This window comes from Gopherus evgoodei, chromosome 13 (genome assembly GCF_007399415.2).
Source record: "Gopherus evgoodei ecotype Sinaloan lineage chromosome 13, rGopEvg1_v1.p, whole genome shotgun sequence".
Taxonomy (NCBI): Eukaryota; Metazoa; Chordata; order Testudines; family Testudinidae; genus Gopherus; species Gopherus evgoodei.
In genome coordinates this window covers 24,691,523-24,715,457 of record NC_044334.1, presented here as the reverse complement: position 1 = coordinate 24,715,457, position 23,935 = coordinate 24,691,523, and the positions used below count along the sequence as shown (strand labels likewise).

The 23,935-nt window shown below is 45.9% G+C and overlaps 1 protein-coding gene across 1 annotated transcript in view; it reads left to right on the top strand.

Annotated features, from left to right (window-relative positions):
- FBXW8 (F-box and WD repeat domain containing 8) overlaps window positions 1–23,935 on the top strand; it is a 74,044-nt gene that overhangs the window by 27,231 nt on the left and 22,878 nt on the right. The window contains exons 5-7 of the mRNA XM_030582452.1: window positions 1,085–1,242; window positions 16,336–16,532; window positions 19,363–19,572. Of these exons, the coding sequence (XP_030438312.1) occupies window positions 1,085–1,242; window positions 16,336–16,532; window positions 19,363–19,572 (565 nt within the window). The remainder of the gene's footprint in view (window positions 1–1,084; window positions 1,243–16,335; window positions 16,533–19,362; window positions 19,573–23,935) is intronic.

Below are 23,935 nucleotides of genomic sequence, written 5' to 3'. Positions count from 1 at the left end.
AGTCCTACTGTGATTCCATATTAAACACGAAAGTGCACCATTCCTTTATTTTTTCCATTCCAGTTTGATACTGCTCTTTGACCAGTGGTAAGGGAGCTGGTGTGTGGGATAGTCGTCTTACATCCTTTCTTCAGACTGTTCCACTTTGCATATAGCATCCATTACTCTCTTCTTCCACACCCCCAGTTTTATGGTCAGTGCCTTAGAACACACCCTATAAAGTCAGGTTCTGTGCCACTCAGTTTTGTGGCCTTAATTCATCTGTTAGGTATGGCTTGTGTAATCTGAGAGGCCTGTTTGGTTTTTTTTGTATTCTTAAGTGGAGTAAAACTAGAGATTGTCACGTGTTTCAGCAAGAGAGCTTTCTGTGAGAAGGCAGCACTGCCTGGATTCTAAAGGCAGGACTTAATTGTATGAACAAATCAATTAGCCTTCAGGGACTTTACTTGGGCAACTTTGATGCATTGATGAGGCATTGGAAAGCTTGTGCCTACAGAAAGCATTAGTTTTCAGTGTCTGTCCTTTGTGTGTGTAAAAATACTGCTGTTGATTAAAAATTTGTGTACATGGCCTTTGCAGTGAAGGCAGGACTTAAGGACAAAAGAGGGTTGATTCATAAACTACAATACATGTTTTGCCATTTATAGTGTGATATAATGAGCACTGATTCATTTGTTTTTTCCCCCTGTGCTCATCTCCCCTTACGCCCCTTCTAGAAAGTTAATGTATGTTGTTGCTATATTTCTAGAACTACAGCGGGGATCACTTAAATACATTTATTTCTAGACTGTTTGAAGGTCTTAATGGACCTGATTCTGTATTGAACAGTGGTGTAAATTAGGAATAATTCAGTTGAAATCAGTGGAATTATGCCATCATAAAACCTGAGTGAGTGAGAGGAGAATCAGACTCAGTATCTAAGTTGTTTTCGTGATGTTGCCATGCAGTGGACTTAAACAGAATGAGTCCCATTGCTGTGGGGTTTGGTTTTAAGGCTCTTTTTGTTTCCGCTTTCCTACTCCCATCTCTCTTTTTCCAAATCTTTTCAAATATTTTTGGAATGAATAACATCCTGCTCTTCTAGATATACATCAGGAGATGTGAGGTTGTGGGACACCCGCACCTGGGACTACACGGCCCCCATTCTGGAACCAGTGCATGGCTCTGCTGATCCTGGACCTCAGCCACATGTCTCCTTTGTGAGGATAAACAGCTCTCTGGCTGTAGCGGCTTATGAGGATGGTAAGTAACCACAACTCTCCTCCCTATTTTTTTTTAAACAAAAGCTTTACAAAAATGAAGCAGCTGTGCTCAGCTTTTTGTGTGTCTATAATCCTCTGTATACACACACACTTGCACACACGCTTGCTTTTATGTGAAAAAGTTGGCCAATAACCATAAATGCATTTGGAGGCATTGGAACATAGCACCCATTAAAACTGATGTGTAATTCCTGCTGGAACTGCTGCACAGGGTTTGAGTGCCAGGCGGAGATCCAACCAAGCCGTCTTAAGCAAATAAATTGTTTGCTGTAAAATATTCTTCCTACAGCCTTGTTTTTCTTAGAGCACCCTGAGGCATGTTTATGGGACTATGGCTAAACTTTCAGTGCCTGGTTAATCAGAATTCTGCATCTTCACTCTTAATTCCCTGGATACAATATACATAGGGTATATGTAAAGAACATTTCCTTTACTGATGTTGGGGTGGCTAAGAAGGGGAAAAAAAAATTTGTAAGCAATACCAGTTGCTTATTTTATCATGTACACTTACTTGTAAAATAAAAAAGCCTAATAGTGTGTTTAATGGGAATATATTCTAATCCTAATGATCTGTTCCTGTTCAGGATTTATCAGATGTGTGTGAGTGATATGGAGTTGAGGCAAAGAGTAACTAGACCAAAGACACATGGTGGCAGGTCATGAGAAAAAGAAGGCTTGGATGAGGTGGATTCAAGTAATTGGATTCTGCTGTAGGAGTATTCCAAGCAAAGCTAACCACCGTTGTATCCTCCATTCTCCATGTAGCTTGTGACGTGATTTGACATAAAAAAGACCTATTCCTCTCATCTTGTCAGAACCAAAACCTGATAAAGTTACAGAGCTCTGTGGTATTAGTGCTGATTTTGATGCACTGTAATATCACCAGCTGGCAGGTGGGAACAAAATTGAAGTATGACAGCCAAATCAAATCTATATATTTATTTTTAATTTTTTTTAAGAACAAACAAGCAAAACCTCTGATAGAAACAAAGTATTTTGATTATAGTGTTTGTTGCAGTGTGAACTCTGTCATTGTTTATTGTCACCAGAAACTGTTAATAGAATATTTCCTCACAGCAGCCATTCTGTTGTGATTAACAGCTATAAATTGAGCTTGGTTATTTAAGTCACTGGATAATATAGCATAAGGTGGTTTGATGTCTAGATTTCTATCCAGTTTGTGCAAGCAGTGAAGAGAGCAGACTTCTCTGGTTTTATTTTAGTTTGTGTTTTAGTCTTTCCAGTGATTAAAAGTCTAATTATCTGTTTGTCTCATGGTTGTTGTGTTGAACTGTATGTTACAATGTGAGAATAAGTAACTGTCATGAGTAAACCTGTATGTCTTAACTCTGCTGGGCATATTGCTGAATGGATTTTGTGACAGGTCAGTGATTATTCTGATTTGAGAGCCTCAGTTAGAATAGCTTAGTTTCTATATGCACTAGCATGTTTTAGTGTTTTGCAGTTGTTTACTAACATGAATGACAAAGCTTATATTTACAGTTTAATGGAGAGAATTTATTTTTTATCTAAATGACAAAAACTTCCTGAATTAGTGTATGCCTTTGTTGTTGTTGTATTTTTCCAGCTTTTTCTTCCTTTCATTTTGTACATTTGACTAATATAGAGAAAACAAACACCATAGTATTGGAGATGGTGTTGTTAGGCAGAGAATCCATGGTTAGCAGACTCATTGAGATAACATCAGTTTCTCTCAGTTCAACAGAGCTCAAGCAGTGATGTCCCTGACATCTGATTGCATGGAAGAACTAACAGGCAGATTCTGCTTATTCAACATCTGCTGATAGCACTATGTATTAGTGACCTGGGAGGAGGAATAGCTCAGTGGTTTGAGCATTGGCCTACTAAACCCACTGTTGTGAGTTCAGTCCTTCAGGGGGCCATTTGGGGAGGGAGAATGTCAGGAACATTACTTGATCCTGCTACTGAAGGCAGGGGACTGGACTCAATGACCTTTCAAGGTCCCTTCCAGTTCTCTGAAATAGGTATATCTCCATATGTTTTGGGGTTCTTTTTTATTACAGTTCATCAGTTGTTAATAGTTCCTAAAGCATAAGAAATATAGCGAGCAAAGGGTTCATCTTGTATGGAGGTTGTCGGTAATTTGTACCTGCATGCTATAGTATATTCTGGCTCTGACTGCGCTGAAGAAGAGTTGAATTGAGAGTCCTTGTGACTGCACCCCTGGGGTATTCAATGGGAGTCAACCACAGGGGAACCAGATGCAAGGAAAGGTAGATGGAAAAACTGTACTGGGAGAACATTTAAGTTCTATCCTCCACTCTCTGTGCCCAGTAGGCACACTATATGTACACCTGGGGCAATGAGATTTGGCAACTTGATCCACAGTTGTGGTTTTTGAATTCCAACCCACTGGCCTCGTATTTCTTCTGCCTTGTTTCCTATTGTCAGCATTGGCAGTCCTCCAGTTTGATTTTACCACTAATTGTGTTGCACGTTACCGTACTGAAATGAATCAAATCAAAATGCTTTTCCTGGAGCATTAGATAAAGCAGGCAAGAGTTCTGGGTAATGAGCAGATGCTGCTAATGCAGGGACAGTAGCGGCCTTGCCAGGACTCCATCTGCTCCATGCTTGCTTGACTTTGGCCATAAGCCACTGCTTTGGGGGAACTGAAGTCTACTTAAACTGCCCCCTCTCTCCCAGATTCTCGTAGTTTGACTTGGAAACTTTCTATGGTGTAAAATGGGAACATGCTTTTTGTACCACCTTTAAGACTTAAGCTGTCATGTTTGTCTGTGGGTATAGAAGCGAAATAATGTTGCCCCCATTTATGTTAATATTTTGAAACCTAATCAGCAGTAGCTAATAGTACTTGTCATAGATTGGTATAGAACAAATGAAAGTGTCTTCTGCAGTGATCAGAATGCACTTGCTTATACGCATGCTATGTTGTTAGGAATTGAGGCAGTGCTGCTTTTGAACTGAAAACCTGATATCTCAGTAGTCAAGATGGTGAGTGAGAGGCTCTCAGAGCCATTCCCTCATCCACCAAGCACCCTGTATTTGTAATATCAGACCTGGTCACCAAAACACTCCATTTCTATGTGTAGCACGCTTCTAAGTTCCAGAACATGCCACAAAATAGTTACAACACAAATAGTGTAGCTTGCAGATGCTTTAAGGAAGAAGGGGGCCTGGGTAAATGTTGCTGTGAATTTACTGTATCTCTTCATTGGTGAAAGGTATGTAAATTGAACTTTGATTTTACACTTTACAAATAAGACTCTCATTTTGATGATTTGGAATTAACTGAAATTTCAAGTTCTTCTTCGAGTGATTGCTCATATCCATTCCAGTTAGGTGTACGCGCCGCGCGTGCACATTCGTCGGAAAACTTTTACCCTAGCAACTCAGTGGGCCGGCAGGTCGCCCCCTAGAGTGGCGCCACCATGGCGCTCCATATATACTCCTGCCGGCCCACCCGCTCCTCAGTTCCTTCTTACCGCCCGTGTCGGTCGTTGGAACAGTGGAGCGCGGCTTAGCTGTCCTCCACTTCCCTAGCTACTCGTTTTCTCGTATATAATTATGCAGTTATAACACTTTTATATATATATTTGTATGGTTAGTTTAGTTAGCGGGGTTCAGGAAGTAGCCCCTTCCATGAGCCCAGTGCCGGAGCCATGCATGGCTCACCGGGTTTTAAAAAGGGGCCCGGCTTGCCAGAAGCCGCGGCCGAAGAGAGATCTACATGACTCCTGTTTAAAGTGCCCCATTTGCAAGGCTTTTAAGCCGAGAACAAAAAGGTGCGGGACTTTCACTTGCCCCTCCACCTTGGGCGCGGAGCGATGTTCAAGTGGCGGGCAGAAGCGCCTCCTCGGCACCGGACCCCGCCGGTACCACCGAGGCCTTTCGGCACCGACCGTCGCCGGCACCGATGTCGACTCGGCACCGCTCCCTTCTTCCGAGGTCGAGAGAGTCTATGATTCCTGCTGGTGCCTGGCGGCTCCCCGGCACGCGCCGTGGTTGAGCCCCCTGCTCCCGCTACTTCCGTGCCACCTGCATCGCAGCCAGAGAGCTCGCCTCAGTTGCGTTATCCGGCACCGTCACCTGCAGAGGCACCGATGACTTCGGCTCCGTCGATTCCAGTCCCCCAGGACCAGGGAATCCGCTGCCTGGCAGCTCCCCGGCTCGCGCCGTGGTGGAGCTTACTGCTCCTGCTGCTTCTGTGCCAGCTGCACCACAGCTAGACAGCTCGTCTAAGATGGCTCGCCCGGCACCGACGACGTCGGCACCGTCGATCCCGGTCCCATGAGGGCCGTAGAATCCGGTGCCTGACGGCTCCCCGGCACGCGCCGTGGTTGAGCGTATTGCTCCTGCTGCTTCCGTGCCAGCGGCACCGCAGCCAGAGAGCTCGTCTACTCGGATCGCCCGGCGCTGACACCTGCTACGACACCGATGACGTCGTCACCGTCGATCCCGGTCCCATAAGGGCCGTAGAATCCGGTGCCTGACGGCTCCCCGGCACGCGCCGTGGTTGAGCGTATTGCTCCTGCTGCTTCCGTGCCAGCGGCACCGCAGCCAGAGAGCTCGTCTAGTCGGATCGCCCGGCGCTGACACCTGCTACGGCACCGATGACGTCGTCACCGTCGATCCCGGTCCCACAAGGGCCGTAGAATCCGGTGCCTGACGGCTCCCCGGCACGCGCCGTGGTTGAGCGTATTGCTCCTGCTGCTTCCGTGCCAGCGGCACCGCAGCCAGAGGGCTCGTCTACGTCGGATCGCCCGGCACCGACACCTGCTGCGGCACCGATGGCGTCGGCACCGTCGATCCCGGTCCCACACGGGCCGTAGAATCCGGTGCCTGACGGCTCCCCGGCACGCGCCGTGGTTGAGCGTATTGCTCCTGCTGCTTCCGTGCCAGCGGCACCGCAGCCAGAGGGCTCGTCTACGTCGGATTGCCCGGCACCGACACCTGCTGCGGCACCGATGGCGTCGGCACCGTCGATCCCGGTCCCACACGGGCCGTAGAATCCGGTGCCTGACGGCTCCCCGGCACGCGCCGTGGTTGAGCGTATTGCTCCTGCTGCTTCCGTGCCAACGGCACCGCAGCCAGAGAGCTCGTCTACGTCGGATCGCCCGGCACCGACACCTGCTGCGGCACCGCGGACGTCGGCACCGTCGATCCCGGTCCCGCAAGGGCCGTAGTATCCGGTGCCTGACGGCTCCCCGGCACGCGCCGTGGTCGAGCTAATGCTCCGGCTGCTTCCGTGCCAACGGCACCGCGGTCAGAGAGCTAGTCTAAGTCGGATCGCCCGGCACCGACACCTGCTGCGGCACCGCGGACGTCGGCACCGTCGATCCCGGTCCCGCAAGGGCCATAGAATCCGGTGCCTGACGGCTCCCAGGCACGCGCCGTGGTTGAGCTCCTGTTCCGGCTGCTTCTATCGGCACCGTCGATTCCAGTCCCACAAGGGCTATCAAATCCGGTGCCCGACGGCTCCCCGGCACGCGCCGTGGTTGAGCGTATTACTCCCGCTGCTTCAGTGCTGACGGCACCGCAGCCAGACAGCTTATCTAACTCGGTTCGCCCGGCACCGGCACCTACCGAAGCTCTGATGACCTCGGTACCGTGGATCCCGGCCCCACGAGGGCCGTCGAATCCGGTGCCTGACAGCTCCCCAGTACGCACTGTGGTTGAGCCTGCTGTTCCCTGCACGCCGGAGATGTTACCAACGGCGAGGGCTCTCAGTGCCATGACAGAGTCAGTGCTGCCTGACCCGGGCACCGCCGGTACGGGTAATACAGTCTCTTCAAGGGACTGTCCCCTGTCAGTACAGCAGAGCGGCACCGTCCATGATCACGGTCCCGCAGACACTCCAAGTCCTGTCGGCACGCCGGACACCACTGGCAGTCCCGGTACTGTTTTCCTCGGTACTGGTCACACTCGCTGCACCGGTCGGTATCCCGTTCGCCGACCCGCTATCGGCACCGTTCCGACATCTGGCACCGGGGCAGGTACCTTGACTCCTGTAGCTCTTCTCCGAGCCTCGAGATCTCGGTCGACCTCCCGACACCGTTCTGGTTGCGGGTCTGGATCTCGTTCCAGGTACCGATACGCCTCCCGATGCCGGTCCCCGGTGCCGAGTTGGGCAAGGTCCGAGTGAGTCAGAGACTCGGCCCGTGCCTTCTTTTAGTACCTCCATGGCCATCCGGACACGCATCCGTGTCATCCCATATGCGCAGATTTTATGCTCAGGACCACGATCCTGATATCATGGCCAGCGGGCGCCAGCCCCGAAGCAGAAAGAGCCTTGGCGAATGCAAGGTGTACTCTGCAGGGGCCCTGCGCCTCTGGGTAGCAAAGCAACAAGCCTTGCTTAGCTGCGATAATTATAGCACCTGGGTGGAGGAGTTTCTCCCTCGAACCTCCCACCTAGAGTTCGCTGCCGTCTTGGAGGACGGGGGAAAGAATTTACCCTTTGTTGGTAAAGGCATCTTCGCGGCAGAGACAGCCCCAGACTGCGAGGCCTGCTGGACAATAGGGTCCTAATGCGTCTCAGCGTGTATACGCTTGCGACCAAACGCGGGCCTTTATGGCCCCAGCCGCCATGCTCTGTGCCTAGCCAGAGGCAGAACTCTGGAAAACGGCAAGGCCAAGGTGGTCGCAGACAAACGTCAGGCCCCCTAAGAAGCCAAAGTCGAGGTCCCTCGCAATTACCACTGGGACCAAAGACGGACCTTCCAAGGTTCGCCGGAGGGCGGTGTACCAGTCGCAGGACGGGATCCTGATCCCGCTTTCTCCTGGCATGGCCCCAGTTACTTTTAGGTCGCTGGGTCCTGCGCACGATGGAGCATAGGTACCACCTTTAAATTGCTCCAGCCCTGTCCCCCTTCAGCGGACGAAAGGGGCTAGGGGTTTTACTCCCGTTATGCCCTAGTTCCCCACTCGAACACAGGTCTCAGACCTCCCTGGTCCTGCATGGACTCAACCGGTTTGGGATAAGGTTGAAGTTCTGCATGGTATCCCTGGGAACCATTATTCCATCCTTGCCTCCTGGGGGCTACTATGCCGCCCTGGATAGGAAGGACGCGTACTTTCGCAATGCCATCTTCCCTCCGCACGGGAGATGCCTCCGCTTTATAGCCAGCGGTGAATACTCCCGGTTTACGGCCATAGTCGCCGCCTACCGTAGCTATGTCGGATATGCGTTTTTTCCGTATTGGGACGATTCGCTTATCCGAGGAGACTCTGACACACAACCCACTCAGCCGTGGGCATCGTCACGGTCTTATTCACAGATCAAGGCCTGATGATTACTATAGAGCAATCCACTCTGGTTCCCACGCAGAGGTTGGGCTTCCTAGGGGCTATCTTGGTCTCCTACCTAGCCGGAGCCTGCTTATCGCAACTGCGGTTTTAGGCGATGGCATCAATCATCTGAGGTCTGAAGGCTTTCCCAACGACCTCAGCTCGTTCTTGTCTCAGTCTCCTGGGTCCATGGTTGCCCGCAAGTTTGTAACCAAACACGCCAAGCTCCGCCTCCGTCCTCTCCAAGTCCGGCCCACCTCGGCGTACCGCTTGGACAGGGAGCCAATGGTCATGCTAGTCACCGTTCCCTCGAACGCCTTAGGCTCCCTAGAGTGGTGGCTAACCCCCTCCTTGGTGTGGACAGGATGCGGTTTCATCCGCCCCAGCCCTCACTGCCCCTGACGGCGGACGCATCATCTCTCTGCTCGAGTGCTTATGGTCACCTCCGAGCTTAAGGCCTTCGGTCTTCTAGGGAGCTGGCATTCCTCATTAATGCCCCAAAAATCAGAGTAGTCCGCCTGGCATGCCAGGGGTTCCATCGGCAGCTGCGAGGCCGTTGTATCTCGGTGTTTACAGCCAACACAATGGCCAGGTGCTTCATAAGCATTCAGGGGGGACATAGTCCTCCCCCCTTTTTTGTCAGGAGGCCATCCATTTCCGGGTCTTTTGCATGGCCCGCTCGATGGAGCTGGCGACGTCCTTTCTCCCAGGCGTTCGGAACGTCTTATCTCTTTGACTCAGCAGGTCTTTCCTGTCTTACGAGTCATCACTCTGCCCCATGTGAGGCGTCCCGCTTTCCGGAAGTGGAAATGGTTCCTCACACAGACCTGTTCGCTCACCGCGAGTGCAGGAAATGCCAGGTGTTCTGCTCCTTCCAAGGTCTCTCCTCGGAATCGATCTTGGACGCATTCCTGATACCGTGGAACGGCCAACTGCATTATGCCTTCCCGCTGTTCCCACTGGTTCGTTACGTCCTGCTCAAATTCCGCAGGGGCGGAGCGTGCGTCATCATGATCACTCCAGAGTGGTCCAGGCAGCACTGACATACCACGTTGCTCGGCCTGTCAGCCCAGACCTCATCACTCAGGGCAATGACAGGCTTCGTCACTCGGACCTGCAGCCTCTTCGCCTCACGGTGGCTCCTGCGTACCTGAGTTGGGGTGACAGGCAGCCTTCCACCTGGTCAACGTACCGAGCCAGGTGGAAGCGTTTCCTTTACAGCTGCAGTACGCTCGATCTTGCTCCTGCTGAGGTCTCGATCCCCTCTATTTGGCCTGCCTCTGGCCTTCAGCGGCAGGATCTGGCGGTATCATCGCTGAGGATACTCTCAGCAGCCGTCCCTACCTTCCAGCAGGCTAAGATGGACGTTCAGTGTCCCACGCTCTATGGGTTCGAGGTCCCTCAAGGGCTTGGAGCGCTTGCACCCTCGGGTGCGCCGCCCAGCCCCGCCCTGGGGCCTCAACCTAGTCTTGGCCAGACGGGTCTCTGAGATCAGAGCTCTTACGAAGGTTCCACAAAGACAAGGTGCAGTTGTGACCGCACCCGGCTTTCCTCCCTAAGGTGTTTTGGCCTTTCATGTTACCCACAGCTCAACGCAATGGGCATAACCGTTGCACTCCTTGGACATCTGTGGAGTGCTCGCATTATGTTGTGCTGACAGAATCATTTCCTAAGGTGCCCCAGCTCTGCCCCGGTAGCGGGCCAAAGGGAGGGCTTGCTTGTTTTCCTCTCAGAGGATCTCATCTTGGGTGATGGCGGACATCCCCACTTGTTATGATTTGGCTCATATTTCCCCAAGCCACATCACCGTGCATTCTACCAGGGCTCAGGCTTCATCTGCCGCCTTGCTGGCTCGTGTTTCTACCCACGAGACCTGTCGCGAAGCTCCATTGGTCCTCGGTCCTTACCTTTGCTTCGCAGTATGCCCTGGTTCAGCAGTCAAGAGAGGCTGTAGCCTCTGGCTCGGCAGTTTTATTCTGCCACATTTCACTCCGACCCCACCGCCTTTGTAAGGCTTGGGATTCACCTAACTGGAATGGATATGAGCAATCACTCGAAGAAGAAAAGACGGTTACTCACCTTTGTAACTGTTGTTCTTCGAGATGTGTTGCTCATATCCATTCCGCACCCGCCCTCCTTCCCCACTGTCGGAGTAGCCGGCAAGAAGGAACTGAGGAGCGGGTGGGCCGGCAGGAGTATATATGGAGCGCCATGGTGGCGCCACTCTAGGGGGCGACCTGCCGGCCCACTGAGTTGCTAGGGTAAAAGTTTTCCGACGAATGTGCACGCGCGGCGCGTACACCTAACTGGAATGGATATGAGCAACACATCTCGAAGAACAACAGTTACAAAGGTGAGTAACCGTCTTTTTTCTCTGCTGAACATCTGAAGCTAGTTGGCCAAGGTCCCTTCTATTTTGCGGTTGCCAAGTAAAGGGATAAGTATAATTATAACCATTTTACAAATGGGAAAAAGGAAATAAGGAATAGTTTATTAACTCCAACGAGTCACAGAGCTGGGAACGGAATCCAAGTTTTCTTACTTCTAGTTCTGTGCCTTGTTCACTGAGCCATGATGAGAATCTCAACTTCCCAATTGTATTCAGTGTTAATTTCTAGCCCTAGTAGTCTGAATGATATCTGATCTTGCTGTTTATCATTTCAGTCTACTAGTGTTTTTTGGCAAAAGTCTAGGATTCAAGATAACAAGTATGAGACTTTGGGCCAGTTCTATTTTTTTAAAAAAAACCCATATTTCATTAATGGTTTGTTTCCCTATAATTCCAGGCAATATCATAGATAGTAGATAGTATAGCTAGTATTCCAGATAACATGAGTTTTCAGTTCATAATTTTTTCCTGTTTTCCCCTATTGAAAATAAAATACAGTATTTATTTAAAAATAAAAAGTTTTACATTCAATTAACTTGGATCAGGATAGGAAAGGTGGGAGTTGGGCTCCTAAACAGAATAGATGAGAACTACCAGGAACAATTGCATTTAAAACCTCTCCCTCCAGCCTCCCCAAAAAAACCAGCCTGTAAATCACATTGGCTCCAGCAGTCCCACATGGCTGCATTGCTTTGAAGCTGAAGTGAGAGAATAAGATCCCCACCACAATGTCCAGGTTCCCTGTTCTAAAATGGAATTATATGGATGATTTCTTGCTTTGATCCTTGCAGATAATGTACATTTAGACTGGCCTACGTCTCGATCTACAAGGTTACCAGCAACCAATAGCTGCACAGTATTGTCTTAATGAGGAAGAGCTGATTAAGTGAACCCCAGGCGTGGTTCATCAAGCAATATTTCAACCTGGTGTCATTAGATTTAATCACAGTCTATTTCCACTTAAACTAATGCGTTAACTATTAGCTGGTAGCAGTAGTAGGCAGTTATCCCCTATTTTGATTAGCTACTAACAAGGAGATGCGACGCACACTGGTATAGGCTTAGTTTACACTACAAAATTTTGCTGGCATAGCTATATCAGCTACAACTGTGAAGAAAATCACAGTCTCTAGCCAACATAGCTATGCCAGCAAAGCCCCTTGTGAAGATAAAACCGTGCCAACAACAGAGCGCTTTTGTAAGCTTAGCTAATGTCATTTGCGAAGGTGGTGTAGCTATGTCGGCAGAACTTCTATCAGCTTATGATGCATCTCCACTAGGGGGCTCTGCCAGCATAGACAAGCCCACACTGGCAGATAGTTGCAATGTAACATTTAAAAATGTAGATGAGTATTTTGCATGTCTGCTTATGCAGGCCTACCACGTCATGAAATTAGAGCATAGATGTGAAAACAGTTCAAGTTAGTATGGTGGTAAAGCATCGTACTTGGCACCAGAGGCAAATATATGTGAAACTAAATATAAAATTAGTTGCGTGGGAAGCTTCCATTGCTAATAGGGAGCATCTCACTCAGCTTCTTACTCAGGGAAAAACCTGTGTGGTTGTCTGGTTCTAAATAAGCATGTAGAGGCCTCAGTCTGAATCTGGGCTGCATTGTGTGAGGCCCTGTACAAACAGAGTAAAAGACAGACTGTGCCCCAGATAGCTTACACTCTGAGGCATAATGCAGCAAGTGGTTGTTAATACTAGGTGATCATCAGGAAGTAAGTGCAAGTGCAGTGATTGTAATATCACAAATCAACAGCTGCACTACCTTGCTCTTAACTGACTACTCACACTTACACAATCCAGCTGAACATCTGTCTCCTTAAGCCAAAAAGGAAAGTAAGGATGCAGTAGTTTCTCAGTCAGTCTGAGAATACTGCACTGTCACAGCTCCACTGGAGCAGAGTTAAGGGTGTGATGTGACTCTGGCTTGTTGTGGAAGTGCCATTCTTACTCACAATTGTGTGTGTTTCTAACATTTGATGGATTTTTATTTTTTAAACTGTAATGTTCTCGGAAGTTAATATGTGCTCAAACACTGCTGTGTGCTTGCAACCTTAACTTCACTTTAGCAAAGCTTTTTGTGTGGGAATGAAATATGGGCCACTGCTGGAGGCAGGAAGACAGACTGGGTAGATCAATGATCTCATCCAACCTGGCAAATCCTCTGCTTTAATATTTTTTTTTAAATATTTCTTTACAATGTGTGTTATCTCAGCAGAGATAATTTCAGCTATAAAAATGGCTTTTCCCCATTTTGTCCCATCAAGTACAATGTGAGTGAATAAAGCAAAGGCTGACTTGCCCATTAATTAATAAATTTTCTGGTGCTTTGGAGTGTAAGGACCTGCACTCCCATTTCTTTGCTTCATAGCAATGCTGCTTTAGAGCTTGTATAATCCATATCTGTTGGTGCCCCTGAGGGAAGTGTTTTCTAACTGTTCCCTGGAACCAAGCAAGCCCTATACATGTTTCTCAGACATCACACACACACACACACACACACACAGATGTGTGCACATGGTATGCAATTCACTCATAATGAAAAAAAAGACTAGTTGGCTCTTGCTCCCTATATTATTGTGCATTCATCCTCCAAACTGCTGCCTTGGTCATCTTCTGTTCTTGGCTTGACAGTTTAAAACAAACCTGGAATCCTGTATTTTCACAAAACCGTCATTCTCTGATCTTACCAATGATGTCTGCATATCCCCTTGTGCTGGAACAAGTATTCTGTGCATTTTATTTTTCTGATTTGGAGTGTAAGCATCTTGGGGCAGAGACTTTGTCTTTTAAATATTTGGTAAAATGCTATGTACATTGATGCTATGTACATTGATTAGTCCTTTTCTGGTTTTAATGGATACCATGTACCATAAACATTCTAATGAAATGGTTTTTGCTTCTCAAACTCTGAGACCAAAACACTGAATCCTAGAGTTCTCCATTTTATTCATGGGATAGAACAGTCTTCTGTGTGGTGGGCTTACTTCATGCTGTCTTGCATAAACCCCCAAGTTTAAGGCAAAACATTTCTTTTATGAAGAGAGAAGCAGTTCACTCTCTGTTTCTGTTTTATACTCTTCTGCGGCCAGTGTTTCAGTGCTCTTGTTTGTAGAGTGCTAAAAGTGGAATAGGTTTTCAGCAGAAAAATATGAACACAGGGCCCTGCCCAGATAAGTTTCAGATTAGATCTAATTAAAGCTCCAGTTTGGATACTCAGAAATATGTACCTCTTCCTTTCTTGAAAACCAACTAAGCACAATATTGGTGTACTCAGTAGCTGATCTAAAGTGCCTGAGGTCAGACTTCAGCCCTATTGTGCCAGTTTGGAGATGTGGACCTGCTGGTCACTATAAAGTGAGGTAACCAAAAATCACAAAAGCCTTAAGTCTTTATGATGCACAAGCTACAGTTTCCAAAGCAAACAATAGCCTACACCAGTGTTTCCCAAACTTGGGATGCTGCTTGTGTAGAGAGAGCCCCTGGCAGGACGGGCTGGTTTGTTTACCTGCCACGTCCGCAGGTCCGGCTGATCACAGCTCCCAGTGGCTGTGGTTCACTGCTCCAGGCCGAGGGACTTACTGGCCGTGACTTCCAGCAGCTCCCTTTGGCGTGGAGCAGCGAACTGCAGCCAGTGGGAGCCACGATCGGCTGGACCTGTGGACACGGCAGGTAAACAAACTGGCTCGGCCCACCAGGGGCTTTCCCTACACAAGCAGTGTCCCAAATTTGGGAAACACTGGTTTACACCATCCTTAAAACAAGTTAACAGGTTTAAATGCATGGGTGTGCATGTGGCATGTGCTAATGTTCTATTTTTCAAAACCAATTCAGCAGTTATTTACCTTTCAAGCAATTAACATAATTACCATTAGGCTAAGAAGTAATTTTGAAAAGTTCTGCTCTGAGCCCTTACGACTCCACCGGGACAGTTTTAGTTGGGACTTATTTTTTTAATGGAAGCCTAATTGCAGTTTTGGCTTTGGGCACACAAACAGAGGCGGCTAACTATTTAGGTAAATAGCAGATTAATTTAAATATGCATCACTAATAAAACAAAAATGGTCTCCATTATGGTTCTCATTCCCATAACGAGGAATATAAATATTCTCCGGGAGTGCCATTAGACAGAGGCCTTAAGGATTGTCTGCGTTATTTTATAGTGGTTGCACTTTCAAGATACCAAATAATCTTAACAAAAGTGAACATAAATCAATTTAAACTCATTTCGATACCATTTCCACTATGAGCAGTTTCATTACCACACTCTCGCTTTGCCTCCTTTGGGACACAGGAGAGGCGTTTGCAACTGGCATGGGTGCCTGTCCACAGCTGCTTGTCAGAGCTTTTATGTCTCCTTTTGAAGTAGTAGCCACCATTAATCATTCCATCATTAATGGCCATGCTCAAGTAGAGGGAAAGCTTCTCCAGCTCTGATCCTGTCTGTCAGGCTGAAGAATTGCTGCTCCGTTTCAATGCAGGAGAAGCTTGGGAGTGAGCTCTAACTCACTTTGAGTGTTCAGCCCTGCTGATCTGTAGTACACTGATAACTCCAGTTTACTCTTGTAAATTGAAATTAAAGTGCTTGACTTTATGTACTTTACTTTTTAAGTAGAATTCTTTTGATTTATGCCACAAGCCCGTGCAATTGCCAACCTGTTACTCACTGATCTGTGCCACTAAAAGGAGCAACATTCCTTTTCCCTAGCCTGGGATACTGTGCTCTTTAGCTTTCAAAAAATGATAATCTTCTCTGCATTTCCCCCAGTCTCTGAAACATCAAGATTTGGAATTTAAGCATTGGTTGCATGCTATATGTAACTGCCCTGCTAGGATAAGACCCTCGATTCCACTTTTAGAAGGGCATTGAAATTTCCCATCCTGTCCCCTTGTGCACAATCGAAAACTATGCAAAGACACTTTGAGTGAGAGAATGTGAGGGAGAGGTCACTTGAAGCATTTAACCTGGCTTTTCCTTGATACTGTAGTTCCTTTCCGTTAAGTGAAGGTAAGTGTACAGTAGATAAGTCTTATATTAGCAGCTCTTTTTTGGACCTCCTTGTGTTCTTGCGAATGGTTAGTTCCATCCCTAGTGCATTGAGAGGAGCAGGGTTAAGGCACATACCAATATTCTCCGAAAGTCACAGTGTAAGACTTGCTCAGGGCAAGAACAGTTATTACCCACACTAGAGCCCACTCTGCACTACTTTGCAGTGTGCTGGAGCTCTAGTGGCTGTAGGGAGTGAGTCCTGAAGGTGCTCCAGGACCTGCCTCCTGTGTGCCAACCCATTTCACTAATACACAGATGCTGCCATCCTCAAGCTACTTTTGTTTATGAAATAGGGTAACACAGAATCATTTGTTTTGCCTTTTATATGCAGGGACTGTTAATGTTTGGAGTCTCATGATAGGGCGTGAACCTATCCATCATTACCAGCACAATCAAAGGATACAGGCTTTGGCCCTTGGCTTGGAGGGTGCAGTCATAGCATCTGCATCTGGCTTCCAGGTCAAGGTGGAAAGCCCTGATGACAGAGGATACTGGCAAACTATTGCACAGTTTGAAATCCAGAAATTGGTGAGTATTTTCCGGCTGGTCAGTTTGATTCCAACTGTTCCAGATCTCTGAATTCTTCCTGGCCAAGAGGGATCTTACAATGACCTTAAAACGATGTTGCATGAACTATGTGAGAGCATTAGCAGCTAACTGGTATTGCAGTGAGTTAATGCATGTCTTTCATCCCTGAAGAGCTAGGATGAAATCCTGGCCTAAACCACAAGTGAAAATGAAGCTGAGCCCATATGGTGTGGGAGGTTTTGTTGTTTTTTAATTATTTTTTGTCAACATTAAACTAAGTTGGCTCATTTATAGATCAAGGTTTTCTCACATAGAATTTCAGATCAACACTAGCTGATTAGTTCTGAGGCAGGATATCACAAGCTAGCTAATGCTGTCACTTGTGAAGTTGTAACTGGTTGCACAGCTTCTTTAGATTACACCTTCTGTCTATGGAGTTCTGAGGCTATTTTTTCTTTTTTAAAAATCCAAAGTTTATTATGGGCCAAGTCTGTTAAATGGTGTGAGGGAAGAAATGAGCATATTAAAGTATAAATCTTCTGATTTCCGATCAGTACAAGAAAACTGGCTGTACAGCAAATGGCTATAGAGCTCTGATTAAACAAACCCTAATACAACTTCCCCATCTTCTAAATGGAAACATCCATAGAATACTTAAAAACAGAACAAAGAAGCCAACAATTTTGACACGTTTTGTAGTAAAATATTAAAACAACAAAGAAAGAACTCCACTGGAACTGGGTCACCCTGTCATGTAATTGTGAAGTTCTCAATCATGTTTATTTCTGTGGATATCCAGAAAGATATCCACCTTCAGTATTCTTTCCCCTTCCTCCGTATGTAATACCAATTTCTAATATTTTAAGGAAACACTGAAGACATTGTCAGTTATCTCTAAGGTTGGATTAGAAACCACTGCATGCAATTATCTGTTTCAGGGGATCTCAACCCTTTCATACTGGAAATTCCAGCAACTCCTCTCCTGTTTAGCAGTATAGGAAAAGCAGAGTGACCATGATTCCCCACACCTGAGTGTGACCCCCCAGGTTGAGAACCCCTCACCAGTTTCACCAGCACATTACTTTAACCTAGCAACATTTCTGTGGTCTTAGTGGTTCTAGCAGGGAACTGAAAGTCAGGTCTCCTGGGCTCCATTCCTGGCTCTTCCATTGACTTACTGTCACCTTGTGCAGGTCACCTGATGTAACCCCGTGTTGCGTCAGTTTCCCCCATCTCTAAAATGACTCTGTTAATATGTGGTGATAGTTCTTGAGGTGCACAGGACTGAGAGTTGCCTCCAGCAGGAAAGAGACTCACTTGTGCTTGTCTGGGTAACTCCTTGACACCTCCAGTCTGTTAGCCACCCAAACAATCTCCTCTGGGCTCTGCCAGCCCTCACTTTGCCTTGCAGGGTAATGGTAGGTGCGACACAGTTCCTGAGGCAATTTGAAGCTTTCCCCTGTAGTATCCAGCCCCTTATCCTCTGAACATTGACAGAAATACCAGGTCAGCTGTCTCCAGAAGAACTGTGTGCTTATCAGCCTTTTTGGTTCAATTCAGGATCAACTTCTGTATAACATCACAGTACTGAGAGAGATTTATAGTGAAACCAATCAGAAGTTTATTATCCAAGGCTAAGGTTTAAGAGATAGCGAGTAAGGATAATGGAAGCAGAAAGGTAACACACAAAACAAAATCATAACACTGATCTTAGAGACTAAACTTAACTTTAACAGGCTAATCATCTGTCTAAAGGAACTTCTCTCACCCTAAATGTCTTTTGCAACATTTCAGCTGAGCTTGGTTAAGAGCCTGTTTTCATGAATGTAAAAGTGCTGTCCCTTTAAATCCCCAGGTGCAGGAAAAAAAATATCTTTTTGCCTCCTTCTTATGTTCCCCAAAGTTCTTTGTCTGACCCCAGAGACAAGGCAACTCCCTGTGATTCAGTCTTCAGTCTTGTCTCCCAATTGATTTCCCATCCCCCTGTTGACTTCACATGTAAATGGGGCTTCCATTGTAGTAGCTTACAATGGTTAATTTACATTTTGACAGATACACCTCTACCTTGATATAACGCGGTAAAGCAGTGCTCCGGGTGGGCGGGGCTGCACACTCTGGCGGATCAAAGCAAGTTTGATATAACGCGGTTTCACTTATAACGCAGTAAGATTTTTTTGGCTCTCGAGGACAGCGTTATATCGAGATAGAGGTGTACATGTTTTACCTACTGTCTAGAAGAAACCTGTTTTTCTCTTTCGTTGATGACAGACTTTAAAACCTTTCAGTGTCATCCATCCATACATCTCACAATTATTATGAGGATCAGTATGACATAAGCTTTTATTAGCGACCTCACTTGACATTATTTATGGATAAATACTGTGAAAGTGGTGTGCTAGATGTAGAGAGTTTTTCAGACCTGGTAGGAGTTGCTGTTACACAACAGTGAACCCGTTGCCTGTTGGCACCAGTGGGTTTTTGTGTCACACGTGTACCTATTTTCTAGGCCTGTTATGAGACTTAATAAATAATTCTTCTTCTTTAATAAATGTGCACATCCTGAGAGTCTTAGATGAAAAATGTTGTGTAGTAGTATTCTGTTGAATTTTGGAGGTTTGACTCCTACAAATAGACCAAAAATCAAACACCATTTGAAAAAAAACAAAAGAAACTTGGTTCCAAGAAGGTGGTTTTAGACATGGAGTTGTGTGTTAATTCATTTATTAAAGAACCTTGTTTAGCGTATGGCCATGCTGTGTATTTCTGATTACAATGTACAAGAATTTTCAACTGAAGTGTTAAAAACTAAGAAATGTCTATGCTGTCGTAGGTCAACTTTCTCCACCTGGTTCCAGATGTTGTTGGGAGTCCAGTGACCATAGCAGCTGCTGAAGATATGGTCTACCTCCTGAAAGCAGAAGAGTCAGGCAAAGTTCTCCATTCTGTGTATGGCCTGCCAGTCACATGTCTAGATGTATCTCCCAGTGAGGCAGCCTTTGGAGTAAAGGGCTTTGGCTGGCTGTTGAATGAGACCAACAAGGTATTTAAGTAGCAGGCCTTTTGAGTCATATAACAGCAAATTTCTTTGTCGCTTCCCTGGGGCACTCAAGGTTGTGAAGCACCTGGTCAGTACTTCACCTTAGCGTGTAACAGTCTGGTGTGGTTCAGCTTGCTGAAACCAGCGGTCTCTGGCCCCACAAGCACTGACTTGCAGGTTTCTGCAGACCTCACCCTCATGGTACAGGCTATTGCTAGGTACACGCTAACCCCCGTGTCGTCAGAGCGCTCCCTGCAGACTCCAGCCCATCACTGGACACTCAGAGCAATTACCAGGTAAGCTGCCCCCCAGCAAGACAGTGTACACGCAGCTTGACTGGCACAACTTGGATCAGGTCCTTTATAATAGCACTGTAATCTACTTGTAGTGAAAACAAATGCTGTTTTATTAACAAAGATTAAGATTTAAGAGATACCGAGAAAGAATGATGAGTGGAAGCAGAACTGGTATTGTCACGCTGTGAGAAGTGGCTCATGACTGAGTGCCTGCCTCAGAGCAGACAGTCAGAAAACAGGGCAGACACCCCAAACTGGTGGTGTGTCTATAATTAGATTTCACCAAGTCAGTGACAAATTTGAACTCCTGGACCACTATACCAGTTTTATCATGGAGTTACAGACAGTCCCCTTAGACTCTCTATTCTCTCTTGCCACCCAAACAAACTGGGCTTTATGATAGAAGGTCACTTAAACCAAAAAGCACACTATATCAGGTTACTCCCAGTCCCAAGAGACCAGTCACTCATCCAGGTCAAGTTACATGCTGGATCTCACACAAAGACAACGCTGGTAGCTAGTTCTGTTGTAAACTAACTAAAGGTTTATTGGCTAAGAAAAGGAAATGAGAGTTATTGATGCACAGGTGAGTCACAGTTTGTAATTCCAAATGGTGGCAATGATGCAATAAACTGCCAGTTTCCCCAAAGTTTTTTCTCGGGGGATCTCCGCTTTGCATCTGGTATACACATTAAAAAACCCACACCTTCCCTATTTTATAAAGTAGATTATCTCCTAAGAATTCAATCTTTGAGAGCTACTGGTTTTCAGTCAGTACCAGGATCCAAGTTTTCAGGAATATCCCCACGCCCTACAGATGGTTTCCTCAGTAAATGGATATCCGAATGGCTTTTGCTTCTCCTTATGTTTCCCCAAACTCATAGTTTTGACCCCAGAGTCAGGATGGCTCCCTGTTGTTTGGTCGCTGGTATGCTGGCTCCAAGTTGTCGTCATATCCTTGTGTTGACCTGAAATGCAAATATAGGTCCCATTGTGTTTGGCTTGCAGTGCTTTATCTACATATGAACCTTGGCAGACATATAAACATACATTCCTTTGTTTGGCAAAATCAGTTCTTCACCTGTGGTGGGAAATCATATCTTGATAGAAACTACAAGGACACATTTTCACTATATAGATATAACTTTTAAATATAATCAATACGTACATTTCACAATTATATTAATGACCAGCATGATCCTGGCTTTCATTTAAGATCTCACATGACTGTCTTTATAGATACATACTATGACAGCAGTGTGTTAGATGTAGTGAGTTTATCAGGCTTAGTAGGAGCTGTTGCTGCTACAGAGCATTGAACTTTTTGCCAGTTGGCATTGAGTGCTTCTTAGGATCAGAACTTCAAATGGGAAAATCCAGGTCCCTTTGTACAATTAACAAAGGCCAAAGGAATTCTTTATTATTTTTTGTTTTGTTTTGTGTGAATGGACTGGGAGGTCAGTTTCTTAACACACTGCTCTGAGGCTTATGTGAACTTTCAGTATTTGTTTCAATGAGCATAAAATGAGGAAATGCCAGCACTTTGGTAATTTAAGCCATGTCTACATTACAGCTTATGTTGGCATAATTTTTGTTCCTCAGGGTGTGAATAAACCATCCTCCTGAGCGATGTGAGTTACACTGACATAAGCACTGGTTTGGATAGCGCTGTGTTGGCAGAACTTCTCCTGCCAACATAGCTACCGCCGCTCCCAGAGGTGGTTTTATTATGCTAACGGGAGAGCTCTCTCCCATCGGCATAGAGCACTGGTGCAGCTGCAGCCCTGTATGTGTAGACGTGCCCTTATCAAAAGGCTCATGCTAGCTTCTGTGAGTATTATATTTGCTACTCCCCAGCTACAAGAGAGAGAGCCGTATCTTCTACTGCTTCAGTCCTCTAGGTGAAATTGTTTTCTTTTCAAAAATAAATCTACCTGAGGCATCCTAAGTAATGAGTCAAACCCTGTTTGTGCAATCCTTGGAGAATGCTATTATTTTTCACTTCAGTATTTGAGCTAAGTTACTTCCAAGCCTATAAGAATGGTGGGATGTTGCTTTAGGGGATGGATAAATAATCTTCATGGGTCTGAAGCCTTCTGCATTTTGCTACCTTCATAAGCATCTTTTGCCAGTGGCACAGTTGATAAGCTGCAGATTCTGTTTTTGCAATTGTACCGAATCTATGCTTAAAAAGCTGATGGATCCGGCGAGCTCTGCAGCTTTAAAACTATTGAGATTTAACAGGGCAAGCTTTTAATTTTTCAGTGAGATTGACATATGTCATTCGCTACATCATAAAATGTGTTTTTTTTTCTTGACCTAGTGTCTCGATTAGTTCACTGGTCATATGCCCCACAGAAACTTTGTGTTGCAGTGTGGGCATAATATGTCAAATATTTTACTGTAGAATTTAAACTTTCACTGGGAAAAAAGCTTCTAGTTCTTCTAATGATATTTTTTTTCCAAATGTGAATCAGAACAGAGCTGTCTTCCAGAGTCTGCAGACAGACTGAAACAGTAGCTCTGAATAGTGTGAATTGCCTCGTTCATCTCAGTGGACTGTTAATCCTGAAACTGCACAAAGACCAATTAAATGTTTTAAATTATTTTACTGCTGAGATCTTTATTGGAAACATCCAGCTACTATTTATGTTCACTGTGGTTGAATATCACAGAAGTTAGATTGGAAAAACCTATTAGGTATTAATTCCGTCTCACTGGTAGCGTACAGATTATTCCTTGTATAGCCTAGTGTCTAGGGCTTTTCCCAGTACCATTTTAAATAACTCAGGCAATGAGGTTTCTGTCACTTCCCCTGGGATGATGTTCCTCAGTTAATAGATCTCATTGTTAAGAAATCTTTCCTGGTTCTTTTTCTTGTCTAAATTTTCCACAGATTAATTTCATCCCATCACTCCTACTCAGGTTTGTAGTGAGCTAGTAGGAAAGGGGAAAAGGGGAACAGCAACTCCTTGGGAGGAGGTAAGGTGGGGCATGGAGCAAAGGGTTTGTTGCTGGGGTGGGAACTCTGACAAGTGGTGCACAAGTGCAGTTCTATCACTTTTCCCCATTTGACAACCAAATAGAACGGGGCAGCTTTCTTTCGGTCTAGTTCTACTGTTGATGTAAATCTGCATCTAAACTCCCCTTAAAGTTCCCTTTTTACACAAAAAACAGTGAAAGAGCCATAAATACCTCTAGGGCTGAGAGATGCTATGAGGCCGTACTGTCTTTATTAAATCCTTTGCCATCCTAATCCAATATTTTTCCCTGCAGAGGTGGGAGGTTAGAAGATAGAATTGCCTCATTCAAGACCATTACATTGGCTATCGCCTTTGTGCCTCATAAAGGAATATAGAAATCCACTTAGAGTCCTTAGCATCATTCTGTGGAGTCGGACATATTTCCTAATTTAGTTCTGAAGTATTTGGCATTTGATGGCAGATTGTATTAAGCAGTGCATCAGCGCGCATCCTAATCAGGGCAATGTGACTGAAGTAGTCCAGACGGCTGGGGTATGTTTGACAAGGACGCTTGCTTGGCATTGCTACACCAGCTGACATCACGCCGGAAATTAATTACTAATGTCTATTATGATAATTATTCCCCGCACACAGACGTGAAGGGACTTTGCATCGGTTGATTATTTGAGTCACAAGTTGATGGTCTGCCTCTAGAAGAGCTTTAGATCTCAGAAACATATTGATAGTGAATTCCAGTGCTGTTATCTAATGGCTACATCATTCCAATATAAAAGCTGCATCTCATTTTGTTTCATGTGCAGTATACGATAAATTATTAGCTGGTGGCAATTTTTGTGGGAGTATTTTTGGCCACTAGTTGCTCAATTTTTTTTTATTTTATTTTTTGTAATATCGAACCTTTTGACACTAACAGGCCAATGCAGAATGTACTGCTTTCCAGAAATACTGTATCCTTGAAATATGTAGACACGGCCAGAGTGCTCCACAGTCCATGGAATTCAGAGGTGTGAGTAATGGTTTTAAGCATAATGGGTCAAATTCATCCCTGCTGTAACTCCAGTAATGTCAGTAGACTTAAACCAGGGG